Consider the following 27,699-nt stretch of genomic DNA (forward strand, 5'->3'; position numbering starts at 1 on the left):
TATGGGCGGGGGGCAGATGCGTGGCGTCGCGCGAGCATGGCTTCACGTATCGGGGAGGAGGCGTCGGCTCGCCGGCCTCCCATGCCGCGACGGAGAAACCCCTCGAAAAGCAGCAACCCCCCGCCCAATTTTCCGACCCTTTTCCTTTCCTGAGGTGTTTTTTGGACGTGGTTTTGTCCTAGATTCCTACCAATCGTGCCACGGATTAGGCGTCAAGGCTTGTGCTTATCTGTCCCTCATGGCCTCCTAATCAAGCTACCAGTAGTGTTGCTAATCAACACCCCTGGAAGAATAAATGAATAACATATCTCGCGATGGTACCCTGGGAATATTGACGCCCATGTCACGCTCCATCTCGGCAGCTAGGAGCTAGGCAGTGTGCAGCCTGCAGGCATGGCCAATCGCGATATGGGATGCATGCACGTCGTTGTCCTAAGGGCGGTGACTGGTGAACTAGTCACTAGTGTGAGGCGAGGCGTACGATCTAAGAACCGGTTCCGTGGAAAGGCTGGGAAGGAAGGTGGTAGCATGGGAAGAACTAGGGAGGATCCGATCGAACCATATCTCGAATTAATCCATGATGAAGCAGAAAGGTCATCAGTCTGGTTTGTGGTTTGATGATCAGAGAGCTAGACCTGATTTGTGTCTTTCAGGGCATTTTTAAAGTCGGGGGTCTATGTTTAGTTTCCATGAGCATATGTAGGTGTGGAAAACAACAGGTGGAGTCAATAATAGTACTAAGCCACATGCGAATTCTCCAGAATAGGGAATGTTGGGAATATAACCTCCACTTTGATCAGTTGGTATCATTGGAAAATCTTTGATTTGATACAAAGGATGATAGGGTGTGAAAGGTCAATTTAGGGTCTACAGTCTCCACTGATAGGCCAGGTATTGCGTGTGTTGCGGGTTGCATGATGGAAGAATTTCGTGTGGCAATAGATTTGTAAACTATTTCTAACAAATAGGCGCGACAAATTAAAGGGGATAGGAAAATCGCATGATTGCGACTTAGGTAAATATTGTTCTTCACATTATCACACACCAGTATATATAGGTGCAAAGGGGTTGTAGAAATAGATGATACTCCATGTTGGCACTCTTAGACAGCAATTAGTCAATTACAGAATATGGAAAATAAAATCAGCTGGAATAACTGTTTGGCCATAGAGAGCGGAAAACAAAAGGAATTTTAGGAGGGTGAAGACACGAAGAAAACCCTATAGATCGATGCATTCCACAAAAATATAATTTAAAGATGCCTAATCTTTTTTCTCAAAATTCCATGATGGAAAATTTCTCATAGGAACTGAAACCTACATAATGCCTTAAAACTTTAATATTTTGAAGCGGCCATTGCTATGATATATTTAAACTGTGTGCAATGTGTAGTTTGGTTATGGTAAGTACTTGATTTGTATACTTTCCCATAAAGGACAATTGCTATATGTCTCTGAAAAGACAAGTTGTACACCGTGTTCTGATGTGCAGTGAGGACTGTATTTTCTCAATCGGTAGAGGCTGCTTGGATATTCTGGGTTTGAATACAAAGGGAACTTATTCTCAAATGAGCGCCGGAGTTCTTGACATTGTTTTAAAAAATAACCGTCAAGAGCTATAATTACACACTATTGAACGCAAAATCATACTAATGGAAGGACCTGAGAGCGTGCCAACTGCGGCATGATTCCAGAAAAGAAATTCTCTTGAGAACAATATGAATTATCCTCCACATACTCAAATCTCACGGGTCCCCTCCAGCCGCTCAAGTACGCGAGTAAAATTGCTGCGCGATCATACCCAACCTACTTTCTCGCAAAAGAAGGATTAGCCGGCCTAAACGAACCAAGCATTTTCTTTATCAATCCCTTCCGCAAAGAAGGCCCCCGATCGGAAGAATATAACTTTGAGGACGCACTCGATGATCCCTTGAACCACCCCCTTCATGATTAGCGTGCTAATGCTAATGAATCCGCCCATCCGCGCCGAAGCTTTTTCCATCCTCTTCGCTCGCTCCCATTCTCCCGTCTCTCTGGCCGCGGCTGGCCGGCCGCACGGCGGCCATTAAACAAGGACGGAGCCTTCACTCCACCGATCAAATCATGATTACTACGCTGCCGCCGGGCATCCATCTCATCTGACCCGCCCGGCCGCAGGATCTTTTGGGAGTTCGAATGAATCGAACGCCCCGGCTCGAGACGACTCGATCGACTGATCGCCTTAACACGGAGCCACCAACCGCCTCGGCTCAGCTTTGCTCGGCGATAGCTGCTGTCCACGCTTGCATGATCGCAGCGAGCGGCTGAAACGCACGAAAAGAACGGGAAAGCTGATGGGGGGATTTAGTGCGGGAGGACACGCTTTCTGCTGCGGTTTATGGAGGAGGAATGGGCGGAGTAGCGCGGCCTAGCAGCTGGTTGATTGCAGCGAGCTGCGCCGTACTGTACTTGGGCGACCACTGTTCTCTTATGGGAAAAGCAGGTGAATTTTAAAATGCTTCTAGCATTAACATACTACTGTTGTGGCTAATGTGCTTAAGGGTAGATAAATCAAAATCATTTGTGTGGAGGAGCAAAACATAATGCGTTTCTTGGGTGGTATGATTAAATGCACGGAAAGAAAGCTACCATCTGTCCGCTTCATGAACAAGAAAGTCAAATGAAATACTTCTGTATGAGTCTGATTGATAATACTCCCGCTAGTATTTGTTTCTGGATGCTGTTTGAATTGATTTCCTGGTTTGACCAGCACCTGAACGTGTATGCTGCATTTTTGAAATTTTTCATCACAAAGGAACGGAGTTATAAGCGGATCCATGGTGCATTCACAACATCCATGGGTAATGGGTTTTAAGGAAGAGAAAAAGCTCTCCAACCACCCCCATGCAACCTCTGTGAGCAACCATATATGGGACCTAATACTATAGTAGAAGCATCACTAATCCGGCATAGTACTTTGCTTCTTTTATGCTCCTTTTCCTTTTCAATTGGCAACTGCTCACACTAGTATGTTTTGCTTCTCCTTTAAATATCCATGGTTATTTGCTGCCCTGATTTTCTGAATATATGCTGATGACACCATCTATTTGGAACCGGCTGGTTTGCTACTTTTTTAATTATTTTTTGTGTTCCTTCTCCTGAAAAACTATACATAGAATTTATGCAGGATCCTTGTTGGACAGGCTGTCCAAAATCAAAGCCTTGCAGGCAGAGAAGAATTTTTGTGGAGAAGCCTCTTTTTTTTTTGGCAGGCAGGAAGCTACTGCATTTATACTGGATGATGCGATGATATCACTCGATTGTTGAACAGTGCCAAACATGATTGATGTGCATCAGAATTAGGCCTCGCGAATAAATACGTCAATAACTCTTAGAAGCAGACCAGTACTGAGCGTATTTCTGCACAAAGATACACTGGAGATGATATCAATGATATCATTGGCATGACTATTTTCTTCGTGAAAACTGTGTCATGATTTTTGAAAGAAAGAAAAAAAATGGAAGGACTGGTCCAAAGCGCTCCAGTGTAGAACTCCAGAACAGAAATCACAGAAAAAAAAGTAATACTTAGCACTCCCAGAAACGTTGCATTCCTATGTGGTATTTCGGTACGAGGAAACAACTCATTTTCTGGACACGCAGGAACGCAAAAGGAAAAGTAGTGCATAATAAGGAATCGGTGCCCGTAGCTTAAGAGGGGGAGGGGGTGAACGTGGTAAACTTAAAACCTTAACCTACAGCTTCCACTACTTTTACATAAAATATAAACTAGATCATACTATCAAGATTGTGCAACTAAGGTTGATCTAGTGTGAAACCCCTTCCCAAAATAAGTTTTGCAACCTAAAGACAATCCTAACAAGATACTACACTAAAAAAGTAAAGTCACACAAGTTGCAAGTATGAAACGCGGAAATGTAAGAGGTGATTTTCCAAATTAGAAAATCGAAATGAAGCTTTTTTTCAGTCTATCTGTATATTTTTTATATAATATAATAGGAATTAAGTTATAATATAATAAATATTTCATTTCATCTATAATAGGAATTAATTAGAATATAATAAATATTTCATTTTGAATAAAATCTGGAGTTGTGTTGTATAAGTGAACATGAATTTATTATCATTCAATGAGCATCTTGTATTTCATAGAGTATGAGAGGAAGCAAACTCTTGACATGATGATTTATCCTGTGGTATTGGCAGGCACTAAACCACCACTAGTCTACATTGTTGATGCACTCACACAAGAGTATTGCTTCCCGATCACTAAGTCTCTTCGGGACATCCCTTGACCTGCCACAAAGGCTCGATCAGTGTTGATGGCTGTTAGCACGCCAATTTGTGAACCGCAAGTGTACGGATCAGTTGTAGCTCTTTCCTCAGAGTATTCCCCCAAGGTTTATCAATCCGTGGTATTTATAGCACAAGATCTATTAACTTGGTGTTTATGAAAGATTCAGATCCAATCTACTAAGCAAAGCATGTACAAACAGATAACAGATAGAGCAAAGGTAACCAATCTAGAGCAACCTAGACTATGCATATGTCGTAATTCTGAGCATGGATAGTAAAGCAACAGCAGGGGCACCAGAGGTTGCCAGGCCAATCGGCCTAGCCCCTTTCTAGACCCTTTGACCTTCGTCTTCGTCTGGTTCGATGCTCGTTGAGTGCTTTATCCAAAAATATACTTTTAAGTCCAATTTCCTGCAAAAACATAACATCCTCCAAAATATGTTGCATATGTGAAAATAACTGATTTATTAGGTGTAATCAATAGTTTAGGTATTAAATTCATGTCATTATTGAAGATAAACATGGATAAAAGTGTGTCAATAGTGAGTGTTAACAGCCGCTACGGCTCACGCCAAGTTCCCCGGTCACCTTGATGCCGTCTGCACTAAGGAGCTTTTCCGCGAAGGAAGGGGGTCTCCATGTCCCTGCACACGGTTGTTGACTCCACTTCACACCAAGCCAAAGGGTCGAAGACTTGCCAACGAGCCACCAAGGCTCCAAGGCGCCAACACACCTTGTACAGATATGGTTCACTCTTTGAACCGATCACAAGGTAGGCACACCTTGCACTCACTCTTCTTTAGGCCTATCCTATCACTAATCACTATTCTAAGCTTGTGCTAAGCCTGTGATAAATCACTTAGGAAATTTTGGTGGCTTGAATGTGTTCTTGATGAGCCTTAATCTTCAATGGATTTCTGCACACTCCAACAACTTCAAATGGGTGAGTGGAAGGGGTATAAATAACCCAAGGCATCAAAGAGCCGTTGCTCCAATGGCTAGTTAAAATGTACCATCGGATGTATTTTGGTAGGCATCGTAACATTCGGTGCTACTAGCCGTTGGCCTCCCAGTGCCCATGTTCTTCTCTAACACGTCAAAATTCATCCGATGCTTCATCCGACGCTTAATCCGATGCACCGTCGGATCATCCGGTGTTAAAGAAATTTTGGCCGAAACCTCTCTAGAACTTCGCAAAGTAAATATGCTTTGTCCGACGCTCCCCTTGTCCTACCATCTGATCATCCGATGCTATAGGGTTTTCCTCGTCTTCCAAGTCTTCTCAGAATTCATCCGACGCTACTAGAAAATAGGGCATCGGAACATCCGGTGGTCTTGACTTAGACAGCCACCTGCAGTTGTACTAATTCGTCCGATGGTTGCTGCGACGCTTCTTAGGTGGACGATCGGAACATCTGATGGTTACCTTTTCTCTTCAACTCGTCCAATACAAGCACTGAAGATACTGTCATTTGGATCTCTGGATTTTCTTTGTCATTTGGATGCTTGAATAGCATAGAACAATCATAAATACCATGGCTTGGTCATTTGAATACCATAGCTTGGACACTTGAATGCCATGATTTGGACCTTGCTATGGTTTGCTTTGCATGCTTGGGACCTAGAAAACCTAAAAGACACATGCTTGACAAATCATTAGTCCCAATGACTATATTTTCACTCAATCACCAAAATTACAAACTATGGCTTAATGGGTCCATGTTCGCTACATACCTGACTAGTAGATGTCATCCATGAGGCTTGGCCGTTACATGGAATGGAAGACATTCAGATTTCTTCTCAGGAGAAAAAAAGAAGGAACATTATGTGTCATCATGTTGGCATTTTGGCAATGGGAGTGTAAAACGACAAATGCTAGGGTCGTAACATTTGTAGCATGTGCGGCATTGTCACACGGATCAGAAAAACGCAAAGTGAGTATCTTAAAATTCACTCACAATGGACGACGGTTTTGTTGCTTGACAGAGGGACCAGGCAATTCGGAGGGTACGTACCACGACGGTGATTTCCAGAGCGTGACACGGATTAGTGGAGCGGAGGAACATGCTTTTACGGCTAATACATAATTTGTTAAACAATAAATTAGTGGAAAAGGAGTAAAGGACCGAGGTCATGTGAGCCGTGTGGTGTCGGAGAAAGTAGGGTCCATAGTAACAGTACTTAATGTTGGATAATACTTTTAAAAAACATATTTTCACATCTTATTGTTGTAACATCTTATGTGCACTCAGCTGTGTTACCAATAAAATGAAAAGTTATTTTTTTCACAATTACTATTTTTCATTTATTGCATATTGTAGTCCTATTTCATCCATGTTCCTGATGACATTTTTTGCCAATATCGAACCAAAAAAAAATGGCATCCAGATGCTGGTTGAATAATGCGGTTTAGTTGTGATTTAAATTTCGATTCATATTTTTCTATCGTGTTTGTCGAATGGATTTCTAGTAACTTTATTTGTGATTCAACAATTTCATGCCAAATGTTAAGTTACATCTAGCCTAGTATGTAGGAAAAATGAATAGTGATTATTATTAAAATCTTATCAATAATTTAATTTTCATTCATTTGTTCAGGTTGGGCTAATTATTTCATAACACAACACCCTCAGTGCATGCTAGTTTAATTTTTTAAAAACAATTGAGTAATTATTTGCTGAGCTTGTCTCGTGTGCATCTTTGTGTAGCAACAACTGGTTGATGTCTTGGTACATGTCAAGCTCCAGCTCAGACTTTTGATTTGTGATGTCACTTTCATGCTACAGCCATCAAGTACTTGAGTAATCTTGCATAACATTTGTTTTATTGGATAAATCTTGTGTGTGTGATCTTTAGCATGTTCCTGGTAAGGCCATCTTGTTACAAATGTTCTGTTCCAGTAGCTTGCCCACCTTTCATTTTGTGATTGTTTCATCATGTACTGATATAGAAACAAGTCGCTGTTTAATTTACTACTTATAAATCTTGTTTTGTATGCTTGCATTTACTTTTTTTTTCATTTGTTTCCGAATCCAAGCTAGTTTGTTTGAGCATTTCCATCTATTCTTGTCTCTTCTCTTTGAGCTTTGTATGCTTGTATACGAGATCTACATTAGCTGTAACCAAGTAGATGAAGCACATATCAATTTGAGATGGAGATTGACATATTAAGAACCATAATTGTCCGATAGGCAAATTATTATCCACTCTGTTATGCACCTTGATCTTGATCTCTCGAGGTACCCATGAATATTCCTTGATTGCTTGTGCATTCCCACTCCCAAAAACTAAGATTTTTTAATGCAATTGGTATACATCTTTAATTTATGACACTTTTCCGCAATTTTTTTAGGGATGTAAAATATGGGTTAGTGTTACATGTTATTTTGGATAAAATTTCAGTATGACTTTTCTAATTTGAGTAGTACAGATTCAAAAGTATAAAGTATAAAAATGATACTTAATACTAGTGGTACTTATAGTTTATACTGAAACATGTGTTGCATGGTACCACAAAACGTTGCTAGTCGACTTGCATGTTTGTGTGTAGTACACGTGTTTGACTATTTTTTGAGAAATTCTTCATCAGATCTTTGCGTAGTTTGTGCTTGTTGTAAATTTATGCTTTTGGTGTTGACCTGGTTAGCAGATTGTGTTGTTATAGGATCGATCTGCAAATTAATTTGCATTCAATCGCGTGTACATATGAGTAAAAACAATCAGAAAATGTTGAATTTTGGTCAATTTTTAGTATTTTGATTTATAACTTTGACAATCATTTATGCACCCCTTTTATTTTGGTCAATTTTTGGATGGTCCATGTATGATGGCTGGTACATGTGTGATACATGCACTATACGTACCTGCTATTGATGAGTTGAGGAAAATTTTGAGCAATGTGTGGGGTGTTATGATACATGCAATATACGTGGTTAGTACATGTGTGATACATGCATTATATATAGGTGTCTGCTACTGATGAGTTGATGAAAATTTTGAGCAATGTGTTGGGCGTCCGCAGCATGTTTTAATTTTCTACTTTATAGATATGTTCAATTTGGTTCTTGAAAAAGAACGACATTTTAGTATCTGGGATGGATCACAACACAACTAATTTTAGCAGCAAGGTATGTACCTTTGGCAATAGTGAGGTAGTGGCAAGGTACCTTTAGCAATAGCGGAGGTATTGTGGTAGCGGCAGTTCTCTCCTTTGTTGCACTGCTATTCAATATCCATATTTTTTTATTGTATTGTGCATTCAAACTTTGAGTGAATGGTGTGCCCGTGCTGCCAGTATCTAAATTTTTTTTATTATACTATGCATTAAAAATTTGAATGAGTGGTAGAGGTTGGCCGCATGAGCACATGTCATGATAAAAAAGTGGTTGTTCTTAACGTGAAATGTGTAAGGAGGAAATGTGTAAGGAGGTAGACAGACTGACAACTTCATACCTATTCCAATAGGGACGAGTAGTGTAGTGTATCTAACATCAAACAAAAATAAATTCACTTACGCTGTGAATACATAAATAAAAGACAAAATGGCACGTATCTCACTGTAGAACGAACGAACAGGCATGCCAACAAACGTCCTTTTCGGTTGCTCCTCTCCTCTCTCTTGGATGAAGAAAAAATAAGGCCATGTTTAGTTACTCCCAACTCCCAACTTTGACACTATGCAAAAAGAAGATTCTCCATCACATCAAACTTGCGGTACATGCATGGAGTACTAAATGTAGATGAAATTAAAAACTAATTGCACAGTTTTGTTGTACTTTGCGAGACGAATCTTTTGAGCCTAATTAGTCAATATTTGGACAATAATTCACAAATACAAACGAAACGCTACAGTGTGCTACAGTGCTGTAACAGTAATTTGGCACCTCCCAAATTCCCCAACTAAACAAGGCCTAAAGCACCAACGGGTTCTGAGCCTCTGACCATGTGAGTTGAGTAACCGTGTTACATCAGGAACAAGTGGAGACTTGTGAGGATCCAGCAGGAAATATACTACTCCCTTTGACATCCTGGCGTTGCGTCCATCTGTCAATTTTCTAGTCCAATCAACCCTTGTCCATAAAGGCTCTCGCCGAGTTTACCACTCCCAGCAAGGGTAAATGGAGTAGTAGTACTGTAGTAGCATCACATAACTCACCATGAATAGGAAGTCCTAAATTTCTATCATCGTTTATTTAACTTGTTTACAATCAATCAAGAATAAGAGAGGCTCACAATATAAGATTTATCATCATGTGGAGAGCCAGTAACTGTTCTGTTGAAATATTATCGTTTCAAACTCGGCTATATTTGTAAACGTTGTATTCAAATTCATCTGCCTGATTCATCCGCCTCTTATTGTTCCCATTGCAGAAGAATAGGTGAAATGGTAAAATTATACTAATTTTTGGAAATTTGATTTTTCTACATGGACCATTTAATAATTTGTCTACCAAAACAAATTTCCCTTTAATTGGAACATTCAAACCTAATAGAAATTTTGCCAGAAAAAACCTGTTAACACATAAATAGCATTTCTCTGATACAAATTGTTAATTAAAATTCCACCTTGTAAACCATACTTATGAGTGTACAAGACCATTTATACCAAAGAAGTGCAACTGAGGAGAGAGAAACTAAAAAAAGAAACAAAACGAAAGACCGAAATGTGAAAAGTCCGGGGCAGAGAAGGCTTCGCCAGTCTGCAAGCCGCGCGTTATAAAGCCGCAAGTGGTATCGTTCCTCCCTCACCATCTCCCTCCTCTTCTCTCACCGAATCACACACGCAGAGGGGCACGGAGGCGCTCCCCTCCCTCCTCTCTCTCCCCCGTCCCCTCACCTACGAGTGATAGCCCACACCTGTTGCGCGCGCGCCCCCCCTCTCTAGCCCCTCGCCATTACTCCCTCATAAAGGTAGAACAGAGCAGGAGCTGCGAGGAAGAAGCCGTGCCGGGAAAGGAGAGAAGAGGCCCCGTAATCCCAGCTCTCTGCTCTGCAACTCCGGCACGACGACGCCTGCTAACCGCGCGGCGCGGCCACCACGCTAGCCCGCCCCCCTTGTAGGCGAACAGAGCCTCCCCGTCGATAGCACAGTAAATTCCGAGCATTCCATTCCCTTCCCTTCCGAAAGCCACCCTGCATTTACTGCACACCACTCGCCCTCCGCCGGCCTCGCCGCGATCTTCAAAATCTTTCCCTGCCAAAAGGTGGGTCTTGGCTTTGGTGTTCTTGCTGCCTTTTCGTTCGTTCGTTCGCGCCCCGGCTGGGTTTCTTCCTCTTGTGTTCAGTTTCTGTACGGGCTGTCTTTTTTTTTTTGGTTTATAATATTGTTGTTTGGATCTTGATCTGGTCGGCGGCTAATTACGTGTGCTTCACTGAACGACGCAGCAGCGGCCGGAGACGGGAAGGCCGGGCGCTTCAGGATGGCGCGCGAGCAGCTGGAGGAGTCCATCGTGGCCGACGGCAACGGCAAGGAGGAGGAGGTCGGGGTCATGGGCATCGGCACCGCCGGCGACGGCGACGAGCACCACGGCGGCGGCGGGTTCAACATGAAGCGCTTCCTCTGGCACGGCGGCTCCGTCTGGGACGCATGGTTCAGCTGCGCCTCCAACCAGGTGAGCGCCATACACGACATTAGCGGCCTCTCCCCGCCATGGCGTGCGCCTTGCTCACTCAGCCGAGCACAGAGATAATAGAGAGCACCGACTGGCGACTGACACTGAATTTTATTTCTCCATGGCTCGTGGTCTTGCAGGTGGCGCAGGTGCTCCTGACTCTGCCGTACTCCTTCTCGCAGCTGGGGATGCTGTCCGGCGTGCTGCTGCAGATCTTCTACGGCTTCTTGGGCAGCTGGACGGCCTACCTCATCAGTGTCCTCTACGTCGAGTACCGCTCCCGCAAGGAGAAGGAGGGCGTCAGCTTCAAGAACCACGTCATCCAGGTATGGCTCCGACGCCTCCTTGCTTCGTCGTCGTCGTGTTCTTCTTCCCAACTCCACTTTCTCCTCCACGCCATAACATCTGCAACTGACTACAGTTTCGCTCCTTTTCCTCCGGGCTACGGCTTTTACCAAAAATTTGCTTTTTTTAGCCCCCGTTTGGTCGTTATCGATCCGCCGTGGCGGCAGAAATGCCTCCTTTTGTGAAAACGGGAGAGGGTATTGGATCCCCCGGCCCCTCATGCGCCGATGGTATGCATGCTCTGTTGTGCTGCTTGCTTGTCAAACCAAAAGCGAGCCATGGTTTTGGGGGAGCTCCATGATCCTTATCTCTCGCAAAAGCTTGAGAAGCTACACTTAGTTAGTTAGTTCGCGCAACTAACAAACAAAATGGGATTAAGGGTGATGATTTATGGAAAAACACAAAACTAAAATAAGATAGTGGAAACTTAGTAGAAGTAGTAGTGATGATAATCTTGTGATGTGGTGATGTTGACCAGTGGTTCGAGGTGCTGGACGGGCTGCTGGGCCCGTACTGGAAGGCGGCCGGTCTGGCCTTCAACTGCACGTTCCTGCTCTTCGGCTCCGTCATCCAGCTGATCGCCTGCGCGAGGTGGGTCGGCCGATCCTCTCCTCTTCCATCGCACTCTCATTCCGCTACTGCACATAGCTTGCGACGGGTGAGCTGAACCGTGCGAGATCTCTTGCTTTGTGTGCAGCAACATCTACTACATCAACGACCGGCTGGACAAGCGGACATGGACGTACATCTTCGGCGCCTGCTGCGCCACCACGGTGTTCATCCCCTCCTTCCACAACTACCGGATCTGGTCCTTCCTGGGCCTCGGCATGACCACCTACACCGCGTGGTACCTCGCCATCGCCGCGCTCCTGAACGGCCAGGTGAGCCCCAGCCCCCAGCCCAGCCACCGGGAGAGCTCCATCCCAACACACGCACAGGGACGCTGTCCTATCCGTCTTGGTTTGGGGCATGCCATCTACCAATGATTGACTGACCCTGTCCGGTGCCGACGCATGCAGGTCGAAGGCGTCGCGCACACCGGCCCAACCAAGCTCGTGCTCTACTTCACCGGCGCCACCAACATCCTCTACACCTTCGGCGGCCACGCCGTCACAGTGTAAGTCTTTCTGCTAGCAACCAAGTCTTCAGTTCCCCGAAATGAACTCAAATTAGTAGCACGTACTGTACTCCGATGCTGTACTTTAGCAGAATGCGATAGTTAATTGGTACTAAGTTCTTTGTTTAGTTATTAATTACTTGGAAGTGTGCTGCTGTTAAGTTACCATGGAGCAGAGCTCGCAGAGGTGAAGTGAGCTTTTCACCAGATGCAGCTTTTGCCTGGCGCCGGGGAGGACATGTCCGGATTGGAAACATGCCTGCCTCCGGCTTCCATTCTATTGGTCCCCCCTCCCCCCATCCATGGAGGGCGGTACCGGACCAGCTGTAGTACCACACTGCAACAGTTTAGTTAATCCTAACTACACATGCATGATTGTAGCTTTGCAGCTAGCTCAGCTTCGCAAAGCTACATCCTTGGCATGCTGCAGATCCCCATGAACAGCCGGGACCACTTATAGGAACCAAAAACTTGTAGGCAGCCGCTGGGCTTGTGCTTGATGGGAACCTGCTGCGTATATTAGCTTCAGGAGCCATCGGTGATGAACTCGACGGACCCATGGAAATGCAGTGATCCAGCCGCTAAAGCCTTGGTGTGGTCATGTGCATTTGGGTGTGGAGTGATGCATCCCAAAGGTCCCCTACCAGCACAAGATATAGCCTATGAGTGAGGGAGAGAAAAGAGATGCAGTGTTAGCCACTTTGCACTAGAATAGACGGCTTGAGGATGATCCCTTTATTCCCATTGCTTGCTCATTGCCTATGCTTGATCTATTTTATTGCCTGGATTATTGTTATTGATGGCTGTGGCATGATTAGAGGCCATGCGAGGAATAATTAGCAGCGGCGCTCTAGTGCGGTGTTCAAACGCCCTGGTCTCTAGTGGGCGCCGTTGGGTCGGAGATCTGGGGAATTTTCTATCTCCAGCCCCGGCATGTGGGTGCTTGACTGCTTCTTCTAGTGCGGGGAAATGGGAAAAGAAACCATGCTTCATTGAATTCAGCTAGTGCAGAGTTCACATCATGCCTTGCAGATGCAATTCATTCCTAGCTAGTTGCCCTCATGCAAGGGGCGATATGATGATGATAAGCTTGCAACCATCCATGGATTGGGACATTTAGAGTATTTAGGCTAGCAAGGGAAAGCCTTGCTTAGTGGAGCAATGGAGACACATGCCCACTTTGAGTAATGCATCCTAAAAGAAGAAGGTGGCGAGTGTCTCTGTCCACCTTGACTGACAGTGCCCCTCACCATTGCTGGATCCAAGCAGTTTCTTCAGAGCCCGGCCAGTTAGGCACTTACTGTTCTGGAGACTGTAAAAGAGTGTGATGTGACGATTAGTAGTAGCGTGCATCACGAGATCTTCTAAGCTGGAGCTGAGTGTTCAGCAGGCGATTAGTTTACTGGTAACGGCCTAATTTGGCCGCACTTGACGGGTCCTCCCATCATTTGACTGGAGGCGCAATGCATGTGTTGGCGAGAGCTTGCAAGATTCCTCCTGCCGCCGAGATCTTTGCAAGCTAGTATCCTGCCGTGCCGGTGCGTGACTGGGAGAAGCACTAGCCGGATTTTCTTTTGCCGTCGTCGCGTATCATTTGATCAACTAAAGTCTCGGCATCATTGACTCGCATGTGCGAGGCCGTTTAGTCCGTTAATGTCTTGTGTTTGTTTATCTTTCTCTTTAGGATGAACAATTTTGTTAGAAATTATTCATGGATGGAGCCAACAGCCAAGAAGAAATTAAAGAAGAACTTTACTTCTGAACTTTAGTATGTTGAAAAAAAATCTAATAATAATTGCTGGTTTGTTGTGCAGCGAGATCATGCACGCGATGTGGAAGCCTGCCAAGTTCAAGTACATCTACCTGCTGGCGACGCTGTACGTGTTCACGCTGACGCTGCCGTCTGCGGCGGCCATGTACTGGGCGTTCGGCGACGAGCTCCTGAACCACTCGAACGCCTTCTCGCTGCTGCCCAAGACGGCGTGGCGCGACGCGGCGGTGATCCTGATGCTGATCCACCAGTTCATCACGTTCGGGTTCGCGTGCACGCCGCTCTACTTCGTGTGGGAGAAGGTGATCGGGATGCACGACACCAAGAGCATCTTCAAGCGCGCGCTGGCGCGGCTCCCCATCGTGGTGCCCATCTGGTTCCTCGCCATCATCTTCCCCTTCTTCGGGCCCATCAACTCCGCCGTCGGCGCCCTGCTCGTCAGCTTCACCGTCTACATCATCCCGTCGCTCGCGCACATCCTCACCTACCGCACGGCCTCCGCGCGCATGGTAAGCGCCCCTTCTTCCTCCTCTCCGACGACCCCGATCATTCCTTCCTCCCTCGATTCTTCCGTTCATTCTTTGGTACGTGCACGCATCCATCCACCACCCATCGTTGTCGTAGCTTTAAGTGAGGATCCATGGTCGATCAGGGCATGTTTTGGTACCCATGCTTCACGTACCAGAAAATGGCTTTGATGTACCACCAGCAAAGGCCCGTGCATTGCCAACTGGTGCGAGTACAAGTAGTGATTCGTGATCCGATCCGTTCATCCCGTTGTCTAGAGCAGTGCCCCCCAGCAGCCGTGCCCCTGTCACGAACAGTGCCAGGATTGGAGCGCACGCGGCGCAGCCCAGTAGAATAGACAGTGGAGATCCGTGCACAGGCAGAGCACACCGCCCCCTCCCCGGGCCCCGCCGCCTACATGAGCAAATCCCCAATCATTGAATCCAGCCAACAGCCACATTAATTCGAAGCCGGGCCCGCCGCCCCGCGGCGCCCGACAACGATATGGACGCCGGATCGATCGGGTGATCGGGATCACCCCCCGCGTTCGGATCCGCGTGTCCGCCCGTCGCTTTGGCAAGGCGCCAGTGGCAATGGCAATTCGAGACCCATCGATCTGCCGGTTGCTTCCGCTCCGGCCACTTCTTCCCTGTGCCAGTTCCGGGCGCGGGTGAGCGAGGCTTTTCTCGCCTTGGACTGGAGTCTGGAGACCCGGAGGGGGAATGCACGGTCCACCCGCTGTGCCGCGACTTCTGCAGGTGTGGGACGGCGGTGATGGCGACACGGTCGCGTCCGGGGTGGCGTGGGTCAGTGGAAAGCAACCGCTGACGGTTGACATGCGTGACGTAGCGCCGATGCGGTGGTGGTGATGTTTGGTGTCATGCTGTCATGGGAGACCCTGGGGAGGCGCGCCGGTGGTCGACGTCGCGGGGGCGCTGGCGCGTCTGGACGCGCCCGGCCGCGCGCTCTCCCGGTAGACTGGATAGAGATGCCGCGGCCGGGAGCGTTCCGGGCACCGTCGGGTGGCTGCTGGAGCGCGCGCGCAAGAGAGGGGCTTGGGATGGTGATGGAGATTTGGGGGTGCGGCTGGAGGGTTCCTTTCCTCGCCCTCCTTTTCGCCAGCTTTTGCTTCCGAAAGGAAATCGAACAGGACCCCTGAAAATGCCGCGAAAGAGATAGTACTAGGAACAAGGAGCGCAATCCGCGATGCTTATCTTATCTTGCAGAGCTGTGTGCACGTGTACTGTGTGTATATTCTGCTTTCAGTGCTTTCTGACGTTTTTTTTCTCTTATGAAAAATGCAACAGAATGCTGCGGAGAAGCCACCGTTCTTCCTGCCGAGCTGGACGGGGATGTTCGTGTTGAACATGTTCATCGTGGTGTGGGTGCTGGTGGTCGGCTTCGGGCTCGGCGGCTGGGCCAGCATGGTCAACTTCATCCGGCAGATCGACACGTTCGGGCTCTTCGCCAAGTGCTACCAGTGCCCCAAGCCGCCCGTCCCGGCTGCGGCGCAGTCACCGGCGCCGTTGCCGCACCACTAGAGCGCCCCCGTGCGCCGCGTGCGTACGTGGCGGCAGCGCCGGCCGGAGGCGTCGCAAGGAGCGCCCCCCCCCCTCTCTCCCGGCCGGCACGTCGCTTCGCAGCCCGTGTTAATTGCTTAGGTTTTGGTCGCCTTGTAATATACAAGCCTCCTCTCCTCTCCTTCCCTAGGACGCCACATAGTATCACGAAACGGCGGCCCAGGTTCCGTCCCTGCCGTAACAAGATATCCTCGAGCCGCCGCTGCCGCGTTGCCTTTTCCACCCCACCACCCGATCGGTCCGTCGCCATTGGTGTCCTTGTGTTTTTTGTTTGGCTTGCCACCCGTGTAAGTGTGAGTGATGGTCATGGCTTAAAGGCTCTCATTCTCGATCTCACGAGCCGAGAGCGAGAGTGACGATTCCACAATCCATATGATATGACATACTTATCCTATAGGATTTTTTTAGTTATTTTTTCTTCTTTCTATTCTACTCCTCCCTTGATTCATGGAGCTTGGTCCATGTTGTGTAGCGTGTGGGTAATTGTAATGGACTGGACGATTCCTCATGCTAGCTAAAGGCAAAACACAGTGGCCTTTGTTTATTGCCCTTCTTCGCTTTGGACCTCCTCCTCCTTCCTTCAGGGGTTTGTAAAATGTTGTGTGCGATCCTTTGCTCGCTGCGACGGAGGCGCCCTTTCCGCTTCGATCGTGCCGCTTTTGCCGAGCGACTAAAGTTTCTCAGCTGGTTTTTATGGGCTTCTTTGAAAGGACCACAAAGCGATCCACACGGGAAGAAAGTGAAGATGTGCTCCAGATAATGAAGGTCCATGGATGTTGCCGGCGGGGGCGTGGGTCGGCGCGGACCATAATTACGCGCACACTCGGCGGCGCCTTTGTGAGGCTGAACTGAGATCTACTACAAGTTGGGTCCAAAAGCTCCTGGCTTTGCGCATAGTGACACCGTGTCAATGGGGTCACTCAGATGACTCTGATTAGCAGCGGTAGCAGGTCTAATCATGCCATACTACTCGTACAGCCGATGGGTAAGCCAAGCCTCACTTTCGAGGATTGGACTCCATTGCCACCACCACCACTGGCGTACGGCGTACAATACATCGTACTGCATTATTGGCATCCGGGTCGCAGCATCTATACGGACCTTGGTTGCCAAGATTGCGCTTTAATTCGCCCATGTGAGCGGGGGAGGAGAGGTGGATTCCCTGATCCTCCCTCGGGCGTCAGCCTCACATGGAGCGGGCATGTGCCAGCTTGACCGGTTTCTCTCCAGATTTTCCTTTCGCTTTATGCATCTCTGTATCTGTGTTCCAAGTCCTGAAGATTACCATCGAGAGGTAAGCTGAGGGACAGTGGCGGTGGTGGCACAGAGGGGGGCCATGTGCCGTCGACCAGTTTGGAGATGGTTTAATCTAGCTGCAAGTAGCCGTTGATGACGGTTTTGTTTGATTTGATTCCGCGTTCGGAGGTTTTCGGCACATGGTTTGGTTTAATAACTCCTCCACTCGAGCCTCACAGTTCACATGCAGCTCACACTCGCCGTTGAAAGGAATCCCATGATGGATTAATGAGCTGTGCTTAGTGCTTGCCGTTTGCAACGCATTTGATGATGACGGATTTTGCCCCAAACCAGCAGTGAGCGTGGCGCGCCAGAAACACACTGGCGCGTCTTTGGTTGTCTGACTGTTTCTACGAAGTCTCTCGTTCTAGTTGAAGGAAGCTGATACCTTTTTTCTATCAAGGAGCTTATCTTGGTTCTACAGAACAGATCAAAACAAGGCTAAGGAATAGCAAGGCAGGTAACCTTAACATGGAACAGAAAGGCAAATTGTGTCATCGCTTTTTGCACCGGGTGGGGGTGGGGTGTGTGTGTTGAGAATTTGAGATAGCAATATAGCATCTTTCCAGAAAGATGGTGTGCTTTTTTTTGGGCCGCATTGCGAGATGCAGCAGAACAGCTTGGAATTTTATAGGTCTATTCGAACCGAAACATAACTAGAAAGCCCATTTAGTCGATAGCTACATTTTATTGGGCCTCATGTAGAGAGTAACTGTAACCGTAACAGTTGACTGGTTCTACATGTAAAGAAGTAAAGAACAGTCCAGTAGTTCTACGACAGTATACAGGCTTACGCCCCATATTAAACGCATAAATTTCTCTAGCTAACTGCAGTAATCATAACCACCTCTAGTTGCTCCTCGCGAAATAGCACTTCTATAATTTTTAAACCTTCACATGTTAGACGTGATTCTAGCCTACGATGTTTGCGAACCTGATTCTAGAGACCAAAGAATTGAAGTTACTGTCAAGCAATTTTGTTTATATTGAAAACACATATAATTGGTGCAGAGCAGAGGGTTGATAACCAGCAATCTGAGTAACATTGAATAGTATCAATCAAAGAGTGAACCAGCTAGAGCTACATCCTACATGGCAGATGGCACCGCAGGGAGAAAATAGCGTGAAACCTTTGCTGTGGGGCAGTGGAGCAACCAAGCACAGCACGCTTACTAGCCTCGATCAGCTTAACCAAAACCTGGGAATCCCAGAGTCGCGTTCAGCTGAAGCACTGTTGTTAGGCAGCCTCTGTATTCTGCCTGAGAACTCATTAACCTAGGCAAAATGGGGAAAAAAAAAAGGTATCAATAATGGTTTCCGCGAAACAGATCAAACAGCTATAAGAAAGATAGCCGGTGTGAAATTGTCGATACATTAAGCATCTTGCAGTGAAAAAGGTGATGTAGATTAAGTTGCTCCAGTTTTGATCAAAAGCAAGCTTTAACAGAACTATGAAATGTTATACGGTGAAATGGCAGGATTCAACTGAACAGTACATTAAAGTACGGCATAAGCTTTGTTCAAGGCATATTTTACAGCATCGTACCAGTGTAGCACAGAACTGGACAACACCCTTCTGCATCATGCCAGCATTATTGCTAAGATATTTACACTTTAAAAAGCTTAATATGAATGCCAGAGGTAAAATGGATAACGAATAGGAGACACTAAATTAAACAGCCTTCTAGACTCATCAGGAAACTAGAACATTTTAGGCCCATAATGTAACAAGCATTTGCGAAACGATTTGTTTTTACATAACATAAATGTGAGGTAAGAACATGTCAAACAGAAGAAGAAAAAAAGTTAAATAAACCAAAAGAATGACCATAAGGAGTTAGATATCCTGACCTTCTCATCAATCCACATCAGGGACCGCAGTTGATTATCCAGTATACGGACAGCAACATCAAATGGTGTCATACTATCAGCGGCCTCAAGCTCAGCACCCTGAATTAGACAGCAGAATTAAGAGATTGCTTGGGACTGAATAGCAAGTCCTCTAGTAACTCTTGATTGTTGACTAACCTGAGTAGCGTTCATAGTCTGAATGATGGATTTTACTTGTTCTGTCATATGTTGCAATTCATGCTCCACAACTTCTGCTTGCTCATACCTTAGCATTGCAAAACAAATTTAATTGGGAGACACAAACAAACTATGCATGAATGACAGTAATATTGGAATTTTCTATCACAAACATGAATAAACAGTATAGAGTAATTTAATGGACCAGGATAAGTTCTGTGAACTTTTGTAGTCATAACTCACAACACCATGCAAACAGGCCATATTCTAAACAGGTGATCTTTTATTTATACGTATAATATTCAATTCAGTTCCCTCAAAAATAGCCTTCAATTCAGAGGTCAATTTGAGAAAACATGCTACTATTTTCTTTCCAAAATGATTTGAACAGTGTTTCTTTACACTAAATTTACCCTAGATTTGGAGTAAAACTAAAACCCAGACAGAAACAGTAAAACAAGGTTATTGAACTAACATTGTATCTCTTGCCGAAGCAGCCTCATCTTCACGAAGCAACACCCGTTCATCCTGGAATATGCGTTCAGCTTCCTCCTCCATACCCTGGAGAGCCTTGTCTACCTGCAATTATAAAACAAGTACTTTGCAAGTTAAAAGCAGTATGGTTAGTCTCTCGGTGATGATAGGACATCACTCGAGATTAAAAAAAAAGATAGGTTAAACTACATGTATAGTTGCAAGGGCACTGATTCAAATATTTTTGAATAAATTGTAACACTGCCAATGGTATTGCAGGCCTTGAACTCTATCTCAGCAGTCTCTAGTCTAAAGCAAACTCAGTGTCATGTACGAGTTTCGCAATAAACAAAAGAAGAAGAAGAAAAGAACTCCGAAAAAAAATAGCAATGGATCTTATAGTCAAACTGCCATATTTGAGTTCAACGACTATTAACCCATTGAAAGTCACCATTAGTTTCAGCAGGCATAAAACAATCACTATACCTGGCATCTATTGGTGTAGGCCTATCAAATTGCCAGAATTTTGTAATGCAGAATTTGTTTTTGATTTTAGGCACAAGAAACTTCAAATTTTCAACACTACACCCTCCGTTCCAAATTAACTTTTGCCCTAAGTCAAACCTGTCTAACTTTGATCAAGTTTATTGAAAGACATATTAACATCTATATTATCAAATAAATACACTAGCAAGTTATATTTCATGATGTATCTAATGAAACTAGTTTGATGATGTAGATATTTGTGCATTTTTCAACAAACTTGGTCAAAGTTAAAGAAAATTGACTTAGGACAAAGCTAAGACGACTTATAATTTGGAACAGAGGGAGCACTTCATTAACCATTAATCATCCTGACTTCTAATTTAAATTCAGCCTGTGTCAAGACAAGAACGAACATTATACATCTGCTGGTGCATATGCAAAGAACCTTGCACTTGGAAGTTCATTCTGTTCATAACTGTTAAATTAGTAGACATGCCAAGGAAACTAGCATTTGGAAACCCATTCTGTTCACAATGTTGAATAGCACTAGGGTAAAGCTTGAACTTATCAACGACAAAGGCCTGGTTGACTGACTAGGACAAAACAAAACCAAATCCATGGTAGGTAAGTAAAACAACTTATGTGCAGGTTACAAGGGGGGCACAATTCAAAGAGCCGATATCTTTGGCATCTGTATTGGCATGGAATAACGTAGTGCCACCAGATGATCAATTACAGGAATAAGCAAGCAAACAAGAGCGTAGAACAAAGGATGAAGTTATAGTCGATACAAGGAAAGGAAACAAATAGGAACTTAACAGAAACACAAACCTCTCGCTGATGAGTTTCTATCAACTCAAGTTGACGCTCTAAGCCTGTTTGTGTTTCAACAACTTTAGCCACCTCAGCCTGCAAAAAGAGGCAAATACTCAGTTTACAATATTATCACAATAAACATCTTAGAGAAACCATCGATTTTCCTACTCTTTTTTTAACAAAATTGATTTTCTACTCTTTCTTTCTATAATAACTATTAGTAATAAGTGTTACTTGATGACTTTTTCAGACCTTCAGTGTCAGGCTAATCACTAATTGAACACATATCTTTCATCTAATGGGGTTGTAAGGGTCGTTTAGACCAAGAACATTTACAGCTATTTCCAGTTTCAGAAGCAGTAAGCGGTAAGTATAAATCTTCTCAAATTTGCATATAATTCTCGCATCCAAAGCCCAAACAACACCTCAATAAGGCAATCTAAGAAAAAGTTCCGTTGTCAATGTAGAACAACGAATAGTCCTATCTGAAAAACAATTCCAAAGAGCTAAAAACAAATAATTTGGACCGGAGGTAGTATTAAGGGGGTGTTTGGCTCCAGGGGGCTAAAGTTTAGCCCTGTCACATCGGATGTTTAGATACTAATTAGAAGTATTAAACATAGTCTAATTACAAAACTAATTACACAGATGGAGTCTAATTCGTGAGACGGATCTATTAAGCCTGATTAGTCCATGATTTGACAATGTGGTGCTGCGGTAACCATTTGCTAATGATGGATTAATTAGGCTTAATAGATTCTTCTCGCGAATTAGCCTAGGGGTTCTACAATTAGTTTTATAATTAGTTCATGTTTAGTCCTCCTAATTAGCATCCGAACATCTGATGTGACAGGGCTAAACTTTAGCTCCTGATATCCAAACACCCCCTAAATTTAGTAGCTGTCACCATATCAGCTTACTTTGCAAATGCAGCACATTACTAGCACACGTTTTCAGTTTCTCATAAATCTGTCTAAACACAGGGAATACTTAGTTGCAATTATATGAAAGGATTGCGGTAGTAAGTTGCCGCTTTCTACTGCACTAGCATAAAATAGTCAACTTCGGGTGAATGGAAATAACAAATAACACATCTTCATCCACTTCCAGACTCCATAACCCTTTTTAATCAAAATTGATGACCAAAACTATGAATATATAAGCTAATAAATCTGCTATATCAAGGAAAAAATCAATTTGAAATAAGGAATGATGACTACTAAAAGGAATTTACTGTGCCAATTTCTGATAGCAATTCTGCATTACTATTCCAAGACTGGCACACCAGCAAAACTTTATCCAGTAGCAAACCTCTACCAGGAGGTCACTTACAGCTCTTCTGGTCATGTCTATCTTACAACAATACAGAATACACAAACAAATCCAGAACTTGGTAGACTACTTCAGGTCTTTGCATTACCAATATTTGCATAAATAGATTCGACTAAGCTTACTTAGCCTACTACCATCCACTCCTAACAAAGCATACACTATCAATGTCATTTATCTTAAACATTACTTTACAAAAATGACGCTCAATAACAATCTAGAATAAGCAGAATCATATGTATAGCATTAAGAAGATCACCTAGCTGCAAGAGCTTGAATAAGAATTTGCCAGATAGTTTGAGCACCTTAGTAAATGCAATATGACATGCTGCTCAAAAAAGCAAATAGTAAGTGAAAGGCAAACCTCAAGCCTGATAAGAACATTTCTGTTTTGCAGAATTCTCCTGTCCCATTCAGCTATTGCAGTGGCATGTTTCCTGAATTTCGCAGTTCGGTCTTGAAGCTCATTGTTCCAGTCCCTAATAATCTACAGCATAGACGATTATGTGAGTTTATCTAGAAAGTGAACTAGTGTCGAGCTACTTAATTAGAGAAATCAGATGTTCAGGAAGCACAGATATTGCTCTAGCCTCCAATACATTGCCGATACAGAAAAGAAAGTGGCACAGTGAAAATCAACTAGCTGTAGTTTAAACAGATAAGTGCAGTACCTCCTCCACACTTTTGCCAACAATTTCTGATGGTAGCTTAGGTGCTTGGGAAGCTGCTGGAGTGATAGCTGTAGTAGTAGCAGCACTGCACAACTCAACAGAATGAAATGAAAAATGTCAGTCCAGAATCTAGAACTAATGGTAGAAATACATCAAGAGAACTTTTACAACCCTGTGCTGCTAGCTTGAACAGCTGCGGAAGTTGCCTGACTTGTGCTGGTGCTGGTGGCTGATGTGCTAGCAGCTGTATTAGAAACACCTATAGTATAAGAAAACAAACAAACATAATGGTAAGTATAGTGCAGGTACAATGATAAATATCGGATCCTGAAACAACAACAGTGTAGATTCATTTGAGATTTTTGTTCTACGAATCGGATGCTATAACTTTGCGGGAGTGACACTTACATGTTTTAAACCAAATACAGAAGCATGATAATTGGTTCGAACCAGACACGTGGGCATGGTTAACAGTTTCACTGAACTATAGTTACATTTAAGACATAAAATTGAAGAACAATAGCAGATGATGAAGAACCATGGAAGCTCACCAAATGACGATGAGGTAGAAGCTGGCGTAGTTGTTTGAAGATTAAAACTAGGAAACCCTGTTGTTCCAGTCAAAGGAGACGTGGTGGTCATGCCTGCAGATGTAGATGCACTTGTGACAGTGGTGGTAGTGGCTGTAGCTGCCGCTGCTGATGACGATGATGGTGCTACTGAAAAACTGAAACCGCTGGTAGAAGCAGTTGGGAACAACGATCCCGATGTTGCAGCAGCTGCAGTAGCTGATGCCACAGTGGATGCACCAGTTACAGAGACAGAAGCTAAAGTTGGTGTAGAAGCTGCCGAAGATGAAACAAAGGAGAAGCCAGACGTAGTGGCAGACGTACTACCTGCTGCACTCGTATTAGAGAACAGTGATGGTGCAGGTGCAGCCTGCGAAGTGGCCAAGGAGACCGGCGTGGTAGGCGTGGCAGATGTGCTCTTAGCGAAAGCAAAGGCAGGGGCCGACGAAGCAGAAGAGAACAAGGAAGGAGCCGCGCTCCCTGTCGTTGCGCTCGCTGGTGATGGCGTAAAGCCAAAGGACGGGCCGGATGTTGTTGTTGCTGGCGAGGCAGAGAAGCCAAAGGATGGAGTGGTGGTGGCAGCAGGCGCTGGAGAAGAGGCGTTGGTGGTGCTGAAGAGTGGCGCAGAAGTGGTGGATGCGAACAGCGACGAGCCCGTGGCGCCCCCAAACCCTAATGCCGGTGCTGATGCCGTGGTGGAGGGAGTGCTTGACACGGCCGCCCCTGAGCTGAATGAAAAGCCAAATGCTGGTGCCGAGGCGGCGGCCGTGGTAGTGGTGGAGCCGGACGCCGACGAGCCAAAGCCGAAGCCCGTGGAGGCTCCAGAGAAGAGGCTTGGCGTGGACGCAGCGGAGGAGGCGGCGCCGAACAGACTAGGTGTCGTCGCCGCGGCGGAGGTGGCCCCGAATAGGTTCGGTGTGGTCGCCGCGGCGGAGGTGGCCCCGAATAGGCCCGGAGTGGTTGCCGCGGAGGTGGTAGCGCCGAACAGGCCCGGGGTAGTCGTCGCGGAGCCGGTGGCGGACGCGCCGAAGAGGCCCGGGCTGCTTGCGGGGGCAGAGGCAGCGCCGAAGAGGCCGGGGCTGCTTGTGGCGGAGGTGGCAGCGCCGAATAAGCTAGGGGTTGTTCCGGCGGAGGATGCGGCAGGCGTTGCCCGGAAGAGGGATGGCGCTGACGCGACCGATGAGGCGGCTGCGGTGGCTTGCCCGAACGAGAATCCGGTGGATCCGAAGCCGAAAGGGGAGGAGGCCGCAGCAGAGGCGGGCGCGGCGGCGGGCGAGGCCCCGAACAGGGAGGAGCCGAAAGTGGGGGCAGAGGAGGCGGCGGCGGAGGATGAGGAGAAGGGAGAGGAACCGAAGGCGGGGGCGGGGGAGGAGGCCGCCGCCGGCTGGGAGAAGGAGAAGGGGGATGGGGTGGAGGAGAAGGAGAAGGGGGAGGAGGCGGTGGAGCCCGCGGCCGCGGAGCCGCCGCCGAAACCGAAGGAGGTCGCCATGGCTGGGGCGGCGGTGATTTGGGCGAGATTTTAGCGTGGTTTTGCCGCTGGCTCCACGGCCGAGCGGCTTGCAGGGGTCTTGGCCCGTTTGGGGGGCTTCTGGGGCTCCGCCGCTCGGCTTCTGCGTTTGGCTTGGTTGCCTTTTGTGGCACCTTTTGAAATAGGGTTACGACAGGGAGGAGGGGATTATCCCTGGGAAAAATGCTGTGGCTGCTGAATGGTCTTGACATCCTGCAGCCTTGCTAAAGATTAGAACTGACTTTGCGAAGATTTACCAGTTTTATAGGTTCAGGTTGAAGATAAAGAATTCAGTTATATAATTGTGATTTTACAGTAAAGTTTGGCAAGCGAAAATTAAAAGAGGTAGTAAAAATTTTGTTTACTAATTATATGAATAGCTATATTTTGTGCGCAGTCCTAAATAGCATCTATAGACAAAAATACATAGTGAGATCTAGCACCGTATACCTATGCATACTTTCGGTCTGCTTTTACTCGTATCGGTGTGTTTCTATTTAGAGTCTTTTAATTGTTCCTTATTTTTCTTCTCAATGTTTTATGGATAAAGCTAATGATATTATAATGGACGATCTTAGTGGTAAAGAAGAACTATCAGCATACATAGAAAAGGAAATGTAGAGTAGGAGAGGAAGGGTATGGTTCAAAAAAGCAATGGTTTCTTAGAGCAAGCGTAACATAGGCTACCAATACTAGTGATCTCGAAGGCCACGTAGATTAAAAAAACTAAGGCTACCAACTCACGCTGTAGCTCCCTTCTCTCCTTGCCACGTCCAAAAATTCACATTTTCACTTTGCATGCGAATATGTTGTCACGTCGTGAGGTTCCTAGGCTTAACCCAACCAAGTGCGTCCTGGGATGCATGGTTGCCCACAACACGCGCCTAGCCAGTACTTCTGCACTTTTGTTAGCGAGCTACTGCCAGCAGGTCACTCTGCACGTCTATGAGACCACCAGTCCAAAGTGACATGGCGCATTCATGCACATTTGGAGGCTGGCAAGCCAGCCTGGCATGTTGGGCCTACCCTTAGGATGGTGAAGGGGAAGGTAGTGTTGGCTATTAAGATGGTGATACTCATGTGTAGAGCCGCATCATTTCTCAGGTTATGTGAAAACCAGCCTGAAATCTTAATTTCAATGGTACAATAATAATAAAATAATTGTAATGAAATATGACTAAATTACACCCACCATACAACAACTTGTCGGGTGGGTGCAGATTGGTCCAACAACTTGTGAAATGCTTAACCTAATATAATAACTTGTCAGGTGGGTACAAATTGGTCTAACAATTTGTAAAGTGCTCAATTTAGTACAATAACTTGACAGGTGAGTGTAGATTGGTCCATCAACTTGTAGAATGCTCAATTTAGTGCTATATATTGACAAATTGATATACCTATAGTCCAAACATTACAACAACAATATATTAAGCAAAGTAGATGAGTATGTGAATTTTCTTCTAATCAATAATTCTTATTTTTTTTATCAATAAAAGTTGTTGATCGTGCGTTGCTTATCAAGTGTGCACATAACTTAATTTTTCATTAGTTAAAATTGAATCAAAATTTAGAATTATGCTATTAGCATTACCGAAAGACTAAAGTCTAGAAGAGAAGATTTTTTCTGCTTCTACTTATGTATTTAACAACTGTAGGGTATGTTTATGCTATTTTAGATTATTTTTACTTTTAAACAAGTACATGTGGTTTTAAAAAATATTTATGTCAAATTTCTCAAAAGTATTTTAAGTATATATTAATATATTAGTATTTTATACTGAAAAATGCATATAATCAAAAATGTAAAATCAGTGATGATGAATTTATCAAGATTGAGTATGAAATTAAATATTCCTAATTAGAATTAAATCTATATAAAAATAATTAATCGAAGATATAACATTAATTTCCTAAACACTGAAGGTTCTAGTTACCTTTGCGAGACGAATATCAATGCTAAAAAATAATGCTTAATAACTTGTTCCAACGCAAATATACTCTGGCTAGTATTAGCAAATATGTTGCTTGTTATAATATTTGGACTTTGGATGCACCAATTTAACAATTTATTGCACTAATATAAGCATTTTACAAGTTATTGGACCAATCTACACCTACATGTTAAGTTATTGTACTAGATTGATCATTTTACAAGTTGTTGAACTAATATGACCCGCCTGACAAGTTGGTGTATGATGGATGCAATTTAACTCATATTTTTCGATTTTGAGAAAAGAAAAGGAATATTTTCTTTTTGCAAGGAGAAAAAGAAAAGAGTTAATATTTAATTCTCC

The 27,699-nt window shown here is 45.0% G+C and overlaps 2 protein-coding genes across 5 annotated transcripts; one reads left to right on the plus strand and one right to left on the minus strand.

The window, feature by feature from the left end:
* Positions 1-10,035: 10,035 nt before the first annotated feature.
* On the plus strand, positions 10,036-16,775 carry LOC101761909 (auxin transporter-like protein 1). 2 transcript variants are annotated; one of them, XM_012846418.3, is made up of 8 exons: positions 10,036-10,498; positions 10,680-10,906; positions 11,047-11,232; positions 11,730-11,842; positions 11,949-12,132; positions 12,271-12,368; positions 14,183-14,648; positions 15,954-16,775. In XM_012846418.3, the coding sequence occupies exons 2-8, from the start codon at positions 10,715-10,717 to the stop codon at positions 16,185-16,187; spliced, it is 1,473 nt and encodes a 490-aa protein (XP_012701872.1). In that variant the 5' UTR covers positions 10,036-10,498; positions 10,680-10,714; the 3' UTR covers positions 16,188-16,775. The 2 variants fall into 2 exon arrangements, with proteins under 2 accessions (XP_012701872.1, XP_004970626.1); XM_004970569.4 differs by having other exon boundaries at positions 10,683-10,906.
* Positions 16,776-18,477: 1,702 nt separating this feature from the next.
* On the minus strand, positions 18,478-25,512 carry LOC101762328 (nuclear pore complex protein NUP62). Of its 3 annotated transcripts, none has more exons than XM_004970572.3 (10): positions 24,223-25,512; positions 23,878-24,114; positions 23,498-23,585; positions 23,327-23,411; positions 23,020-23,142; positions 21,342-21,419; positions 20,026-20,129; positions 19,551-19,638; positions 19,374-19,472; positions 18,478-18,797 (listed from the first exon to the last, which is right to left on the minus strand). In XM_004970572.3, exons 1-10 carry the CDS (start codon positions 25,382-25,384, stop codon positions 18,705-18,707), a joined length of 2,157 nt encoding a protein of 718 aa, XP_004970629.1. In that variant the 5' UTR covers positions 25,385-25,512; the 3' UTR covers positions 18,478-18,704. The 3 variants fall into 3 exon arrangements, with proteins under 3 accessions (XP_004970629.1, XP_004970628.1, XP_004970627.1); XM_004970571.3 differs by having other exon boundaries at positions 23,878-24,153; XM_004970570.3 differs by having other exon boundaries at positions 23,878-25,512.
* Between the last annotated feature and the right edge of the window lie 2,187 nt (positions 25,513-27,699).

Source organism: Setaria italica, chromosome V (assembly GCF_000263155.2).
Source record: "Setaria italica strain Yugu1 chromosome V, Setaria_italica_v2.0, whole genome shotgun sequence".
NCBI classification, from domain to species: domain Eukaryota; kingdom Viridiplantae; phylum Streptophyta; class Magnoliopsida; order Poales; family Poaceae; genus Setaria; species Setaria italica.